This window comes from Bombus vancouverensis, chromosome 16 (assembly GCF_051014615.1).
Source record: "Bombus vancouverensis nearcticus chromosome 16, iyBomVanc1_principal, whole genome shotgun sequence".
Taxonomy (NCBI): domain Eukaryota; kingdom Metazoa; phylum Arthropoda; class Insecta; order Hymenoptera; family Apidae; genus Bombus; species Bombus vancouverensis.
The window spans coordinates 4,210,847-4,224,186 of record NC_134926.1 but is presented as its reverse complement, the minus strand read 5'-3'; the positions used below and the strand labels follow the sequence as shown (position 1 = coordinate 4,224,186).

At 39.7% G+C, this 13,340-nt stretch overlaps 1 protein-coding gene and 1 long non-coding RNA gene across 3 annotated transcripts; one reads left to right on the top strand and one right to left on the bottom strand.

Annotated features, from left to right (window-relative positions):
- Positions 1–707: 707 nt before the first annotated feature.
- Positions 708–2,958, bottom strand: LOC117154505 (uncharacterized). 2 transcript variants are annotated; one of them, XM_033329558.2, is made up of 4 exons: positions 2,667–2,958; positions 1,991–2,465; positions 1,484–1,790; positions 708–1,213 (listed from the first exon to the last, which is right to left on the bottom strand). In XM_033329558.2, the coding sequence occupies exons 1-4, from the start codon at positions 2,756–2,758 to the stop codon at positions 870–872; spliced, it is 1,218 nt and encodes a 405-aa protein (XP_033185449.2). In that variant the 5' UTR covers positions 2,759–2,958; the 3' UTR covers positions 708–869. The 2 variants fall into 2 exon arrangements, with proteins under 2 accessions (XP_033185449.2, XP_076481534.1); XM_076625419.1 differs by having other exon boundaries at positions 1,060–1,213; positions 1,593–1,790; positions 2,667–2,940.
- LOC143303739 (uncharacterized) lies at positions 1,158–1,941 on the top strand. The gene is made up of 2 exons (XR_013060341.1): positions 1,158–1,399; positions 1,478–1,941. It is a non-coding gene; the product is annotated as an uncharacterized LOC143303739 (long non-coding RNA).
- Positions 2,959–13,340: the final 10,382 nt, after the last annotated feature.

The following is a 13,340-nucleotide window of genomic DNA, read 5'->3' as shown; positions in this document are numbered from 1 at the left end:
CTCAACTTCACTTCTTCTACATCGTTGGAAAAGTCAACTACTAAGTCTAACTCTAACGCCTATCGGGGCAGTCTAAGCATAACGCGAGAGTCTGTCTCGGTATTGTCGAGCATACATTTCCTCACCTAAATATCTTATAGTGCTACGTCCACTAATACATTAAATCCAATTATAAGAGCCCTGCTCTAACGTACATATTGTAATATCGTAGAATAGCTTTGATTGGAGATCGGCTGAATTAGAAAACACCGTGTACGCCATCTTTTTGTGGTTTGTTTACATCCAAGAGCGCCTATATACGGTTTTATATTTTAAGGAGTGGCAGTCGAGAGGCCAGAGTATGTGAGCCTAAAAGTGTGTGTGTGTGTGTGTGTGTGTGTGTGTGTGTGTGTGTGCAGGATCGAGCAGGAATGCATTGGCGAGGGTCAGAGTTGATCGAGACGTCGAAGCATAGAGTCGTTAGAATTGAGTTGCGAGTGTTGTCGAGTGTTAGAGTTGCTAGTGAGAGAGAGAGAGAGAGAGAGTTACCAAATAGTTGTCAAGTTATTTGATGTAAATACGAGCGTTGCATTTAGTTTTCCTGTTAATCAAACATCGTTTCTCTGTCTAACTAATATCTGTATTTTCAATCCATTATTAATAAATTATAATTAATCGGACAAAATTACACCTTTAATATATTCCGATATTACAATATTTACCTTATCTTCGTGCGATAAGTGATTATCTATCTATCTATGCTCATCAGTATAATCTATGTGTTGGAAATATATAATTTATAATTCTGTGAATCACAGTGTTATACAAACTCAATCACCCCTATTATCTCAACGGAAATCAGCGGATCGATCGAGTCGTGGTGTCGATTGTTATAATCGTAACGAGAATTTACGACTCCTGTTGATGTCTCTCTTAGCGACTACGTCTTCCCACGATTGGTCGAACAAACAGTATCTCAATTTATTAATTACAGCCACTGTATCATATCTCATATCGGAAGAAACAGTGAAACAGCGACCAGGCCCACATACTGATTGGATTAGGGTGCCGGTATCAGCTGCCCAAACTCGGATTGTACCAGCTCTATCAGAACTCACTATTCTTCGGCCGTCAAACATAGATGTGACTGCAGTAACAGGTGCCTGGTGTCTAAATGTCGATACCAGCAAACCTAAGGTCAGACCCCATACACGAACTGTTTTGTCCTCAGAACCTGTTTCCAATTTAATTTCCTGTTACTGTATTCTATCAATTTCATGCTTTGGTACTTGGTTATTGAACTATTGTACTTTATTGTATTTTGATTGAAAAAAGAAATGGGTTTCTTCGGTATTAAAGGCAATACAAAGTTATGGTAGTATTTGCAAAACTAGTATTGCGAAAAAAGCATACAAACAAGGTAAATAAATGAAATTTTTGTTATAAAATCTGCCATATACGTATACGTATGGGAGGCTCTACTGTATTTTATCTACAGACCTACCAGAAGCAACAAATAAACCAGAAGCTGAGAATGCAATGCAGATGACGCTAGCGATATGTCCTTCGAAAGTGGAAAGCAATTCGTGAGTATTCAATTGCCACAGATTTACGAGAGAATCGACTCCACCGGTAACTGCCATTGCTCCGTCCCTGGATATATCCAAACAAGATATGGGAGCAGTGTGTGGGTGCAACGATACCTCCTTCACGAATTTCGCGGGTTTAGCGTGTATCTCCTCGCCACGGAAACTCCAGTAAGCCACTCGATCTCCGGAAGCTGTTATCAGGAAGTCGTCCTTCTCCGTCACCTTTTCGCAAAAAGTTGAATTGAAAAATTATATTATATATGAAAGATTAATTTTGATCTTTCACTACTTGTAATTTAACATGCAAATAGAAAAGGTAATTTGCTACGACGATTAATTCCAATTTCAATAAATGTTTACTCATTTTCCATTCTACCTTTTTTTATTAATATAAAGTCATAAATACAAAATCTATAATTTACCTTGACGGCGGTAACATCCGCCGAAGGATTCGCCAGCAACGTTCTCGTCAATCGTCCACTGTGCATATCGAAAACGGAAACCTTTCCCTTCGCTCCTCCAGCAATGGCTCTTCTGCAATCTTTCGCCAAGCAGATACTTTTCACTTCACCTTGATGACCTCTCAACGTGTGGACCTCAGTTCCCGTGGCCAAAGATCTCAAATATAATTTCTGATCTTCGCAGGCTGCCAATAGGAACACCGAATCGGCCGATACGTCGAGCACAGTCACGGCGGATGGTAAAACGATGCTTTTTAACAATGTGAATCTTTCTAGACACCATAAGCAGATGGTACAGTCGGAAGAACCGGAAACCAGAATTTCTCCCGCAGAATCGACGCGAATGGATTTTACTGGCCCTCTGTGGTGGTCCACTTTGATGAGAACATCGCCGGTTAGGAGACTGGTGACGATTATTCTCGAGTCTTCGCCACCGCTAATGGAAAGCGGAAGGTTTAGCGTTAGTTGATAAATACGAAACGAAATAACTTATAGAACAATCTATAATTAATACAAATAAGAAGTACTCGGAGAAGATTGAAATCTTTTCCCATTTTTCCGGTTACCTTTTTTAATCAAGATTATGGAAGAAAGCGTTTTTGATATCTTATTATTACTACACGATAAAACTATGAACCTGACAATCACTGAATTCTTGAGCGCGGACGTCAAGCACAGAACTGGGGCAATGTGTTCTTGGATTCTTAACTTCAAGGTCAGCTCTTTCATATCCCATACTATAATCGAAGTGTCTTCAGAGCCTGTCAGTAGATATTGCGAATGCTGTGTCACGGCTAAACATGAAATTGGATTTGAGTGCCCTGAAATGAAAAATATTTCTCATAAAATATCAAGTTGAACATAAAAATCTGTTTGTTTGATATTTGACTTTGGTGGGCTGATATTGGCGGGCATATTGAAACGAAAATAATTATTTCGCATGATCAATATATCAGAGACTTGTATTAAATTCCATGTTCGTCGTTTTGTGAAAAAGCGAAAATACCATAGCAATATCGCGTGCTTAAAATGGCACTTAAAGTATCATATACGTTAGCTGGATTATTTTCAACTATATTCTCACAAAAGCTGACCTATTTTCAATTGCAAATTAAAGCGACGCTGCTATTTAAATGCTCGTGAAATACAGATTCAGGGACAACGTACAAAGGAGACTTGTTAGGACCATTCGCGGAGAGACGGGGTCGCTAGAAGAACGCGTCAGCGAGAGGCGTAAATTCTCGCTACGATTATGTTAATCGACGCCGCGAAATAGTCGTTCCCCTGTTTCGGTTAGGATAACAGAGGTGGTTTAATGAATGTAACACTGTATTAACAGTGTTACGTCGCGTAACACTCTACCCTAGCCGAGGCCACACACCGCGGGCAAGATGGCAACCAGATGTCTTCGGATACTCACTGCGTACCCTCAACAATCTCAAGTACCTTCCATAAATCTCATAGATTTCCTAGTAAAGGTCCTTCAAACCAAACAAACGTCTATTTCCGAAGAATTTCTAAAGACTATTGTCTACCACGGCTGGACAAGGGAAAGTTAGTTTTTCTCACGTACGCTGCAACTTTCCTCCCACTAACCACTTTCTCTCGAGGGCGGTTAAGACCCTTCGTTTAACCAATTAACAACGAAGCCTACTCCCTCACTCTCCTAACTAAAATCGTCACCAACAAATTCGATGGTCCCGTGCGCTAGACACACCCATCCTTAGCTTTCCTCCGAGACAGCATCGTCTCCCAAGACAGTACTGATTTTACATCCTTCGAACGGTCAACATCCTTCCACCGGGTATACACACCCGCAGATCAGTCACTCATTCATCTCGTACATACGTAACAGCGTAACTGCCTTCGTTATAAGTTGTTGGAATAAACGATGAAATATATGTCGGATCAGGATTCGAATTTTGGGCGCGCGACGACTCTTCATGTGGACTAGCCATCGTTTCACAAAGCCGAGATTTTATTTACACGTATATACAGGTCTATCACTAAGCTTAACAAATAATAAGTACAACTAATAATAAGTCTAACAAACACTAAGCCTAATGAATAATACGATCTACGAATAATTAAATTAAATAATACTATTAGCAATGTTTGAGTTCAAACGAATCCACGGTCACCGGGATAACTCCTTACTAAGCGAAACCAACTTAGACGCAAATGCGAGCGTCGAAAATGCTCGATGTATCACTCTCCAAGGCAATCGCAAGAATGCCAGCCTCGTGGAGATTTTTCTCCCTGTACAATTGCATTTTGTTTTCTATACCCGTTTGGAAGCATCGAGAAGGTTCCAAACGCCGTTGCTAGGCACACTCGTTGGAAGCATCGAGAAAGTTCCAAACGCCGTTGCTAGGCAGTTTCTGCCTGGAGTTTTGATTACTAATACAATGTATGTCCCATTGCATCGGCACCTCCACGTGAGACAACATCACACGTGGCTAGGCCCGCTCTCGAGGCCGCATGCCGCCACAACCACATTTCTCGGAAAACACATACAACCACTCCAGACCTCCGTTAGATAAAACATCCATCCCGTGACCGTGGCTACGTTCAGCGACCGATTGTCACCTCGAACCCAATCTCGCTTATTACAAATCTTAAGCAATTACAACTATAATAAAATCTAGGCTAAGGTACTAGAGGATGTTCCCAAAATTTCCAAGGAAAGGCTTCGGCTTTCCTTTCATCTCCGACATGTATATATAAAATATATATAAAACTGGAAAAAACTCTACTTAGAAGTCTTCTTAAGTAATAACCCCAGTAGATAGACATCGCCCTTGCTTGGCTTATTTGTTAAAGGCATTACGTAAATTCTAATAGATATAATCTCGTAAAGGTGAGTACAAAGTTTAATATATACAGTGTATATAGTATCATGTATATGGGATATTAACTGAGTTTTAAACTTGCACTAATGTGAACCATAAAACGCACACTGCAAGTAACCACACAATCTAGTTCCCAGAACAGCCATGAAAGAAAACTGTAATTGCTACAATCTGCCACGAATTATACGTGTAACAACGCCCAATCGTGGAATATCAATATTCCACAATACCTGGAATAGGAACAAGATTCGAAGCTATAGTACGTTCGTAACGTATTCAAAATCTTTCTGCTAGCTATTGCAAATAACCTAAAACTAATAAATTTGTTTCTCTCATATTCATAAAATAAAGGGAAACTTTGTAACAATTTAATAATTATTGTTTCATAACAACGTTGTATGGCCAATTCGTTGCGATCAGTTATCCCTATCAATCTCGATAAACGCTGGTGTCACGTCGATTCGGGGTAATTTCACGTTCCGCACGCAAGGTGAGAAATTCGTACTTAAATTTTGATTGTTATTAGAAAATTTATTGAACACTGACAGAGTAACGATACAGAATGGTCAAACAGCACAGAAAAGAATGTTGAGCAACGACTCGAGAGGTACTTTTTTATATCAAGGACCCGGCTCCTGTGGAGGGGTTATCGCTGGATGCCGGTCACATAGGGTTTCTATTACTGCTTAGCCACCATTTTGCTGGCCAAGGTATGTGAGATATTTCTTTTTTTTTTTTTTTTTTTATTTATTTGTTGAAATTACAATCGATTCTCGCGTTGAGAATTTTCAGTAATTTTTCTGGCGTGGCGCAGTGACATGGCTGTTTATTTACAATAAGTTAGTACTTATTATAGATAGGTATTATTTATAAGTATTATAAGTAAGTGCATATGCTTAATTTGGATAATTAAATGAATCTAACGTTTAGGTCTAGCGGGTAGTGCCTCTTCAGCCTGCGAATCTGGTCCGTCGTATCGAGTAGTCCAGTGATTAGGGGGTTTCGGTGTTTGTTGATTCTTTTGCTATATCTGTCGCTATATTTTGCTATTTCCTCTTTGACGGTGGGTATCTTGAGGTCGCGGTGTATTGTTTCATTGGTTACATACCAAGGTGTGTCAATTAGGGATCTTAGCGTTTTCGATTGAAAGCGTTGGAGTATTTCAATGTTGGAGTTACTTGCTGTTCCCCATAGTTGGATTCCGTAGGTCCAGACAGGTTTTATTACGGTCTTGTAGAGGGTAATTTTATTCTGTATGTTTAGTTTGGAGCGTCGGCCCGTGAGCCAATAGAGTTTTTTTAGTTTGTCCTTTAGTTGCTTCGTTTTATCTGAGATGTGTGTCTTCCACGTTAGTCTCCTGTCCAGGGTCATGCCCAGGTATCGGACTGTGTCCCTGCTAGGAACTGTTGCATTGTTGATGGTGACCTGGGGGCAGGTTTTTTTTCGGAGCGTGAAGGTTACATGTGAGGATTTCTTTTCGTTGACTTTGAAGCCCCATTTGTGAAACCACTTTTCCATGGAGTCGAGACTTCGCTGGAGAGTGGATGAGGCTATTACCGGGTCTGCGTGGGTAGCTAATAGCGCTGTGTCGTCTGCAAATGTCGCTATTGTTATATCGTTTGATATAGGTAGGTCGGCAGTGTAGATGGAGTACAGTAGGGGTCCGAGGACACTACCTTGGGGTATGCCGGCTTCTATTGGGAATGTTGCGGAAGTGGCGTCTAGGCATTTAACCATGAATTGTCTATTGGTTAGGTAAGATTTTAGGATGGAGTAGTAGGGGTGAGGTAGGATCTTTTTAATCTTGTATAGTAGCCCTTCATGCCATACTTTGTCGAATGCCTGTTGGATGTTTAGGAAAACCGCTGAGCAATATTTTTTCTTTTCGAGTGTTTGGCTGATCGTATGAGTTAAGCGGTGGATTTGCTCTACTGTAGAATGATGTTTTCGGAAGCCGAATTGGTGATCTGGGAGTGTTTTCAAGTTCTCTAGGATTGGAAGGAGTCGGTTCGTGAGCATCTTCTCGAATAGTTTGGACAGGGTAGGTAAAAGACTGATTGGGCGATAGGAGCAGGTTTCGTATATCGGTTTACCGGGTTTAGGGATGACGGTAATCAATGAGATTTTCCAGGCCTTAGGATAGTGTTCCAGGCGAAGGATAGCATTAAAAATCGATGTGATGAGTGCTATCCCTTTTGTGGGAAGTTCCTTGATTGCTTTATTGCCTATTATGTGAGATATAATTATCCTTTCGTTGCGTTCTCACGACCATCGTGACATTCCCCCCTCCTTAGCTTCGCTTTGCTCCGCTAAAGCGTAAGGCTCTGGTGGGGCTTCCAAGTTGAATGATCCCCTCATCTTCGTCTTCGGTGATATTTTGGAAGGTGACCGTCCTTGGTACTGTTGATGTTTGATCGATCCTGTTTACGCGAGCGGTAGGGCAGAGTATTTTGATACGTACATTTTTAGGAAGTGATCGGCGTAGACATTCGAAAAGTTTACATTTGTACATTACATATATTGTTCCTAGTCCTAGGGCTATGATTCCTAATATTTGTAGTGTGGATATGCCATATTCCTTCAATGAATTTATGCGTCGCGCAAATTGCAGGGTACTGATTTGTGTTTGTAATGTGTCGAGGTTGGCTTCATATTGGTTAAAATTGTGAGTTACTTTTGGAGCTGTTTCTAATATTTTCTCTAATATTGGAACATCTGTTTCTTCGAAGCTGTATATGCTATTCTTAAATTTGGTTTCGTAAGAGATATTTTTATGTGATCCTCCTATTTTCATAATATTATGATCGTATGTGATTATGCACCCGGTTTTACTGCTAATTAAGCTTGGTTGTCTAATTTCTAGGATTTTATGTGTCTTACACAACACGTCGATTTGTACATTTTTCGCAGGAATAATAATATAATGGTTTTCCGTCTGCAAAGGTACGAACGTCAATTCTTCCAGCTTGAAGACAGCAGTCGGGCAAGTTTTGACCGTCTGTCGATTAGTAATTAATTCTGATCTGCATTCAGGTGAATTGATTCTATTGTGACTCGGTTGAGTTCTTTTACAAATGTGGATGATTGCCGTTCGTTTACAATATTTGTTTAAGTAGTGACTATCGACAAAGGTGTATTGTTCTGAGTCGGTTAGTATCAAATCAGTTTCTATTACAGGCGCAATGAATACAGAGTTTTGTTTGGAAGGTATCGGGTAAATTTTAGTTATTTTCCATTCATTGTTTTCCAAAAGCGGCACAGTTATTGTATATATAATTGTATATATATCTTTAGTTTGCTTAGATCTAGAATTAGTTGAAAGTTTTGAACTGAAGGTTCGATATGGTTAGTCATAAAGTTTTGTCTCGTTATTTGGTCAAGTGTTTTTAAGAATTGTTCAGGTTCTATAACTTGTGGGTTTATGATTCCTTGTTTCCCTAACATAACAGTGTTAAAAATTTCGTCGATGTTTATATGGAGTTCTGATATGGTAGATTCGGTTTGAATTAATAGGGAGACTAATATTTCGTTTTTTTCATTGTGGTTTTCAATCTTGTGTATATCATTGGCTAAGTTTTCAAGTTGATTTGTTTTGGTATTGTCTAGCACGCGTTTGATGAGTGCGGTTTGGTTACAAAGAATTGTTTTTATTTTATTGTTCGAATCAAATAATGTATCGATGTTCTTGTTAATGAGTTCTAAATCGTTTTCGTCGAGAGTTCCGAATAAAGTTTTGGATACTGAGCCTATGACATTGAGCAATCCGCGTTTGCTTTTATAACGCAATAATAATTTGAGTTGCCGAGTCAGGTTTTGAAGATTTCTGTACTTAAATTTTAGGCTGCTTATTTCTGGTGTGTAAGCGCAAGGTGGTTTACATTGACGGTCTATTAAATCTATTACGCGTTGTAATCTATTAACTTGGTCAATTGGATCGTTAAGGCCTACTATAAGGGTGATATCTATTTGTTCGTTGTACAGATAGCAATTGTCAATGTGTTCCAGGAATATGTTGGCGTAATTCAATGGTTTTACTTCTAGATCGCTTCTAATGTACTCGAGTGTTATGATGATCCATATTATGGTCTTCTTCCTGAAAGGTAGGGTTTTAGCCTGTTACCGTGGATTCTTTGCGTGTGACCGTTGGAATATTCGATAAGATAGGTGGGTGGATTGAATGAGAGGATTTCTGCAGGTCCTAGCCATGCGTGGTCTAGCTTGTTAGTTTTGTGATCGTTATGTACCCATACTTTATCTTTTACTCGGAATATCGTCTGTGTTTTAATAATTTTTCGCATTTGATCCCTCTGGTATCGCCTTTTGTTAGATTCGGTAACTCGTCTTGCTTTAGCTATATAGGCGTTGTGTCGATTTTTCCAGAGGTTAAACAATTGTTCTCTGGTTAGGCTAGGAGTGGTTGATATTGAGGATGGCATGTTAGCTTGTCGTCCAAATGTTAATTCGAATGGGGTATGTCCGGTCGTCTCGTGTACTGAAGTATTATATCCCATGCATATTAATTTTAAGTTTTCATCCCAGTCGTTCTGTCGGTCGGTCGTACAAGTTCGAATAAGGTCCTTTACTACGGCATGCGTTCGTTCAAGGGATCCGTTAGATTGTGGATGGAAAGAAGTGGTTTTTATGTGTCGGATTTTGAAAGCCCTTTCAAATGTGTCCATCAATTTACATACGAAATTTCGTCCCATGTCCGTCAGAATACTTTTTGGTGCGGAAAATATGTACACATAGTGATCCAAAAGTTCGTTAATGATTGAGTTGGCTGTTTGGTCTTTTAAGGGTATGAGGATGAGATATTTGGTTAATTGATCTTGGATAGACAGGATAAACTGATTGCCCCGTTTGGTTTTGGTGAGAGGTCCGAATATGTCCATTGCGATTTTGTCATTAGGATTAAGGGGTGTGTCAGTTATCATAGGTTGTTCCTTGGCCCTGATACGATTTAGCTTTTCTCGTTGGCAGGTTTCGCAGTTTTGTATGAATTCTGTAACGTCTTGTTCTAGGTTTGTCCAGTGATGGTGCTCTTGTATTCGTTTCACGGTGCGGTGTATACCTAAGTGTCCTACTAATTCGTTATGATTTTCGCGTAGTATCGTTTGTTTTTGTTCGTTATCGTAGTCTACTGGCGGATCTTGTCCAAATATTAATTTAATTTGAGGGAATCTAGTTGTTAGAAACCTTAGCATGAGTTGAATATTTACCTTTTCTAACGTGCTGAAGCTATTGTCGTTTATTCCTATTTGTAAGCGTCCGGTTCGGTGTTTAATAAAGTGTTTGGTTAATTGACGCAACCAATGCTGTTCGTTAAAGTCTCCCAGTTCGGTCTTTGTAATTTGTTTAAAGTGTGGTCTGTTAGGTTTTTGAGTTATCGGAGCTGGGGTGATATTGATTTTCCAGTCTATATACTCGTCATAATAGTCCGGGTTTTCTACATTGGGTTGGATTTCTTCATTAGTGATAGGATACAATCGGGATAGAGCATCTGCAGCTGTATTTTCTTTTCCTTTTTTGTATTCGATTTCATAATCGTACTCCTCGAGTCTCAAACGCCATCGCATGAGTCTCGATGAGGGGTCTTTAACATTCTTTAACCATTTCAAGGCTTGACGATCGCTTTGAATTTTAAATTTTCTACCAAGTAGGTATTGTCTTAGTCTTTTGATTGACCATACTATTGCTAATAACTCTTTCTCGGTTGTGGAATAATTCTTTTCAGGAGGGTTCAAAGTTCGGGATATATAACAGCATGGATGTCCGTCTTGGGAGAGTATTGCTCCTAACCCTTCGTTACTTGCGTCTGTTGTTAATGTGAATGTTTTGTCAAAGTCTGGATATTGTAGTACAGGGGCTTCGCAGAGTTTTTGTTTTAGTGTGTCAAATGCAAGTTGTTGTCTATCGGTCCAATAGAATGGAGTGTCCTTTTTTGTGAGATTTGTCAATGGTTTTGCGATTTTAGAAAAATTACGTATAAATTTTCTATAGTATCCAACGAGTCCTAAGAATGATTTTATATGGGTCGCGGTCTTTGGTGTTTTAAAGTCTTTCACGGCTTGAATCTTTTTGGGATTAGGTTTTACTCCTTCCTTTGTTACTACGTGTCCTAAGTATTCTAATTCCGGTTTCAAAAATTCGCATTTGTCCGGTTGTATTTTTAATCCTAAATTTTGCAGTCTGTCTAGTATAATGGCTAGATTTCGGTTATGTTCTTGGATGATGCTCCCGAATATTATAATGTCATCCAGGTATACGAAACAGTTATTTCCTATTAACCCCCGTAGCGCGGTATCCATCATACGTTGAAACGTCGCCGGTGCGTTTTTAAGGCCGAAGGGCATGCGATTATAGTGGAAGTGACCTTGTGGGGTTGAGAATGCAGTATATTTTTTGGAATTTTGCTCCATAGGGATCTGGTGAAATCCTGACGAGAGGTCTAGGGCCGAGAAAAATTTAGCTTTGCCTAAGTGCTCGAGTATTTCGTCCGAATTTGGTAAAGGATACGCGTCTTGGTCTGTTTGCTCGTTTAATTTTCTAAAATCTATAACGATTCTCCATTTTTGTTTGCCTGATGCATCTAATTTTTTTGGAACTACTCAAATTGGTGCGTTATATGGACTGTCCGATGGTTCTATGATTTGTTTGTCTAACATGTCGTTGATTTGAGTCTCGATTTCCTTTTTATGACATTCGGGCGGTCTATAAGATTTGATGTTTATAGGTTTGTCTGTCTTGAGTGTGATTGTATGTTCTGTCAAGTTGGTACATGGTAATGAGTCTGTTTCCATATTAAAAACGTCTAAGTAATTGATGAGGATTTTCTCAAGGGGTTCTCGAAGTTCTGGATCAATATGTTTGGTACGTATTATTTGTGCGAATTTATTAATTTGGCTTAGTTTATCGGGTTTCTCTATTTCGTTTGTAATGTGACAGATTTGCTTACCAGTGTTGATGAAACATACTGTTGTGGGCTTTCCTTCGATGTATTGGGCTGAGATTAGAGTTTCGCCTGGTTTTCTTTTGCTATCGGTTTCCTGGAATGGTAATATAATTTCGTCTAAGGTTAGTTTATTGTTAGTGACGCTGTATTGATACTTTGTAAGGAATGGGAGTCCGATTATTCCATCTTCGATTAGGGGAAAGTTGTTAGGGACTACGTAGAATTGATGATTTTTCTTGAGCATGGTTAAATTGCAAATTTTGTTAGTGGTATGTTTGTCACTTCCCATTAGGAAGGTTTTTGGGTTAGAAGTTTGGACGTTTAGTGAGGCTTTTTCTTTTATAAGGTTGATTCCTGCTCCGGTATCGATGAGGAATCTGGCTCTTCCTCCGTCTCTTTGTTGCAGTACGATTGATAGTAATCTTCCGGTGGTGGTGCAGTTAACTCGAGGTAAGCTTCCTCTGGGTTCTCCGTTGTTTGGTTTACTCGAAGTGGAATCTTTCCTTGGCTGGCGAATGGAAAATTTCGAGAGTAGCATTTTTCGGCTGTGTGTCCAATTCGTAAACACTTTGGACACTTCGGTTTCATGCGGTCGTCTAATGGTCGGCTAGGTAGCTGAGCAGAAGTTTGTGGCTGTGAATCGGTAGTAGTTCGCTTGGATACAAATGTAGTGTTGTGAGATTGATTCTTTGGGCGGTTGGCGACACGATTTGCTTCTCGTAACCATTGTTCTCTATCAGCTGCTAGTTGTTGGGCAAGGTTCAGGTTCTTTGGATCGCTAGATACCACCATCTGTCCTATCTCGTATCGTAAGTTGAGCAAATATGTTTTAAGTGCTTCGCGTTCTTCAATATCTATAGCTACGCGTCGTTCTGTTGGTGTGCGGTTTTCGTTTTGGACTGCATAATTTAATTCGTTTAGCTGTTGTCGGAATCTGAAGTTAAAAGATTGTACACTTTCTGTTGCCCCTTGTTTTAAATTCTTTAATTTGTCCCTACAGTTGCTAATAGTTGTTGGTGTTAATACGTGTTGTCTTAAGCATGAATATAAGTCTTCGAACGAGTTGATTTTTAGATATCGTATGTTTCGTTTCGCGTTGTCGGTAATCTTTTCGATCAGTATGAGATCTAATAATAGCTCTCTGTCACTTGCCTTGCACCTAGCTCTTGCTTTGCGGACCGATAAGATGAAATCTTCAACGCCTACGTCATCTCGACCTCGTAGTGTCTCGACAGTTCGTATGGCCTTATCTGCCTCGAGCCCTCGATCTTTGTTGTAGTTGTTTATTGGTTTAATCGCGGCGCGGCTAGATGCGGCTCGTGGTCTTTGTGACGTGTTCGGTCCATCAGTTTCGTCATCCGTTACGTTATCAGCAGCGGTTTCAGTCTCGGTGTCGTATTTTATTTCCATGGTTTTTGCAAGATCGCGTATTTCTTTAGAGCGATTTCTATCGCTAGTTTCCGCAAATTCCTTTATGTTTTTAATGTTTTGATTGGTGCTGTTTCTA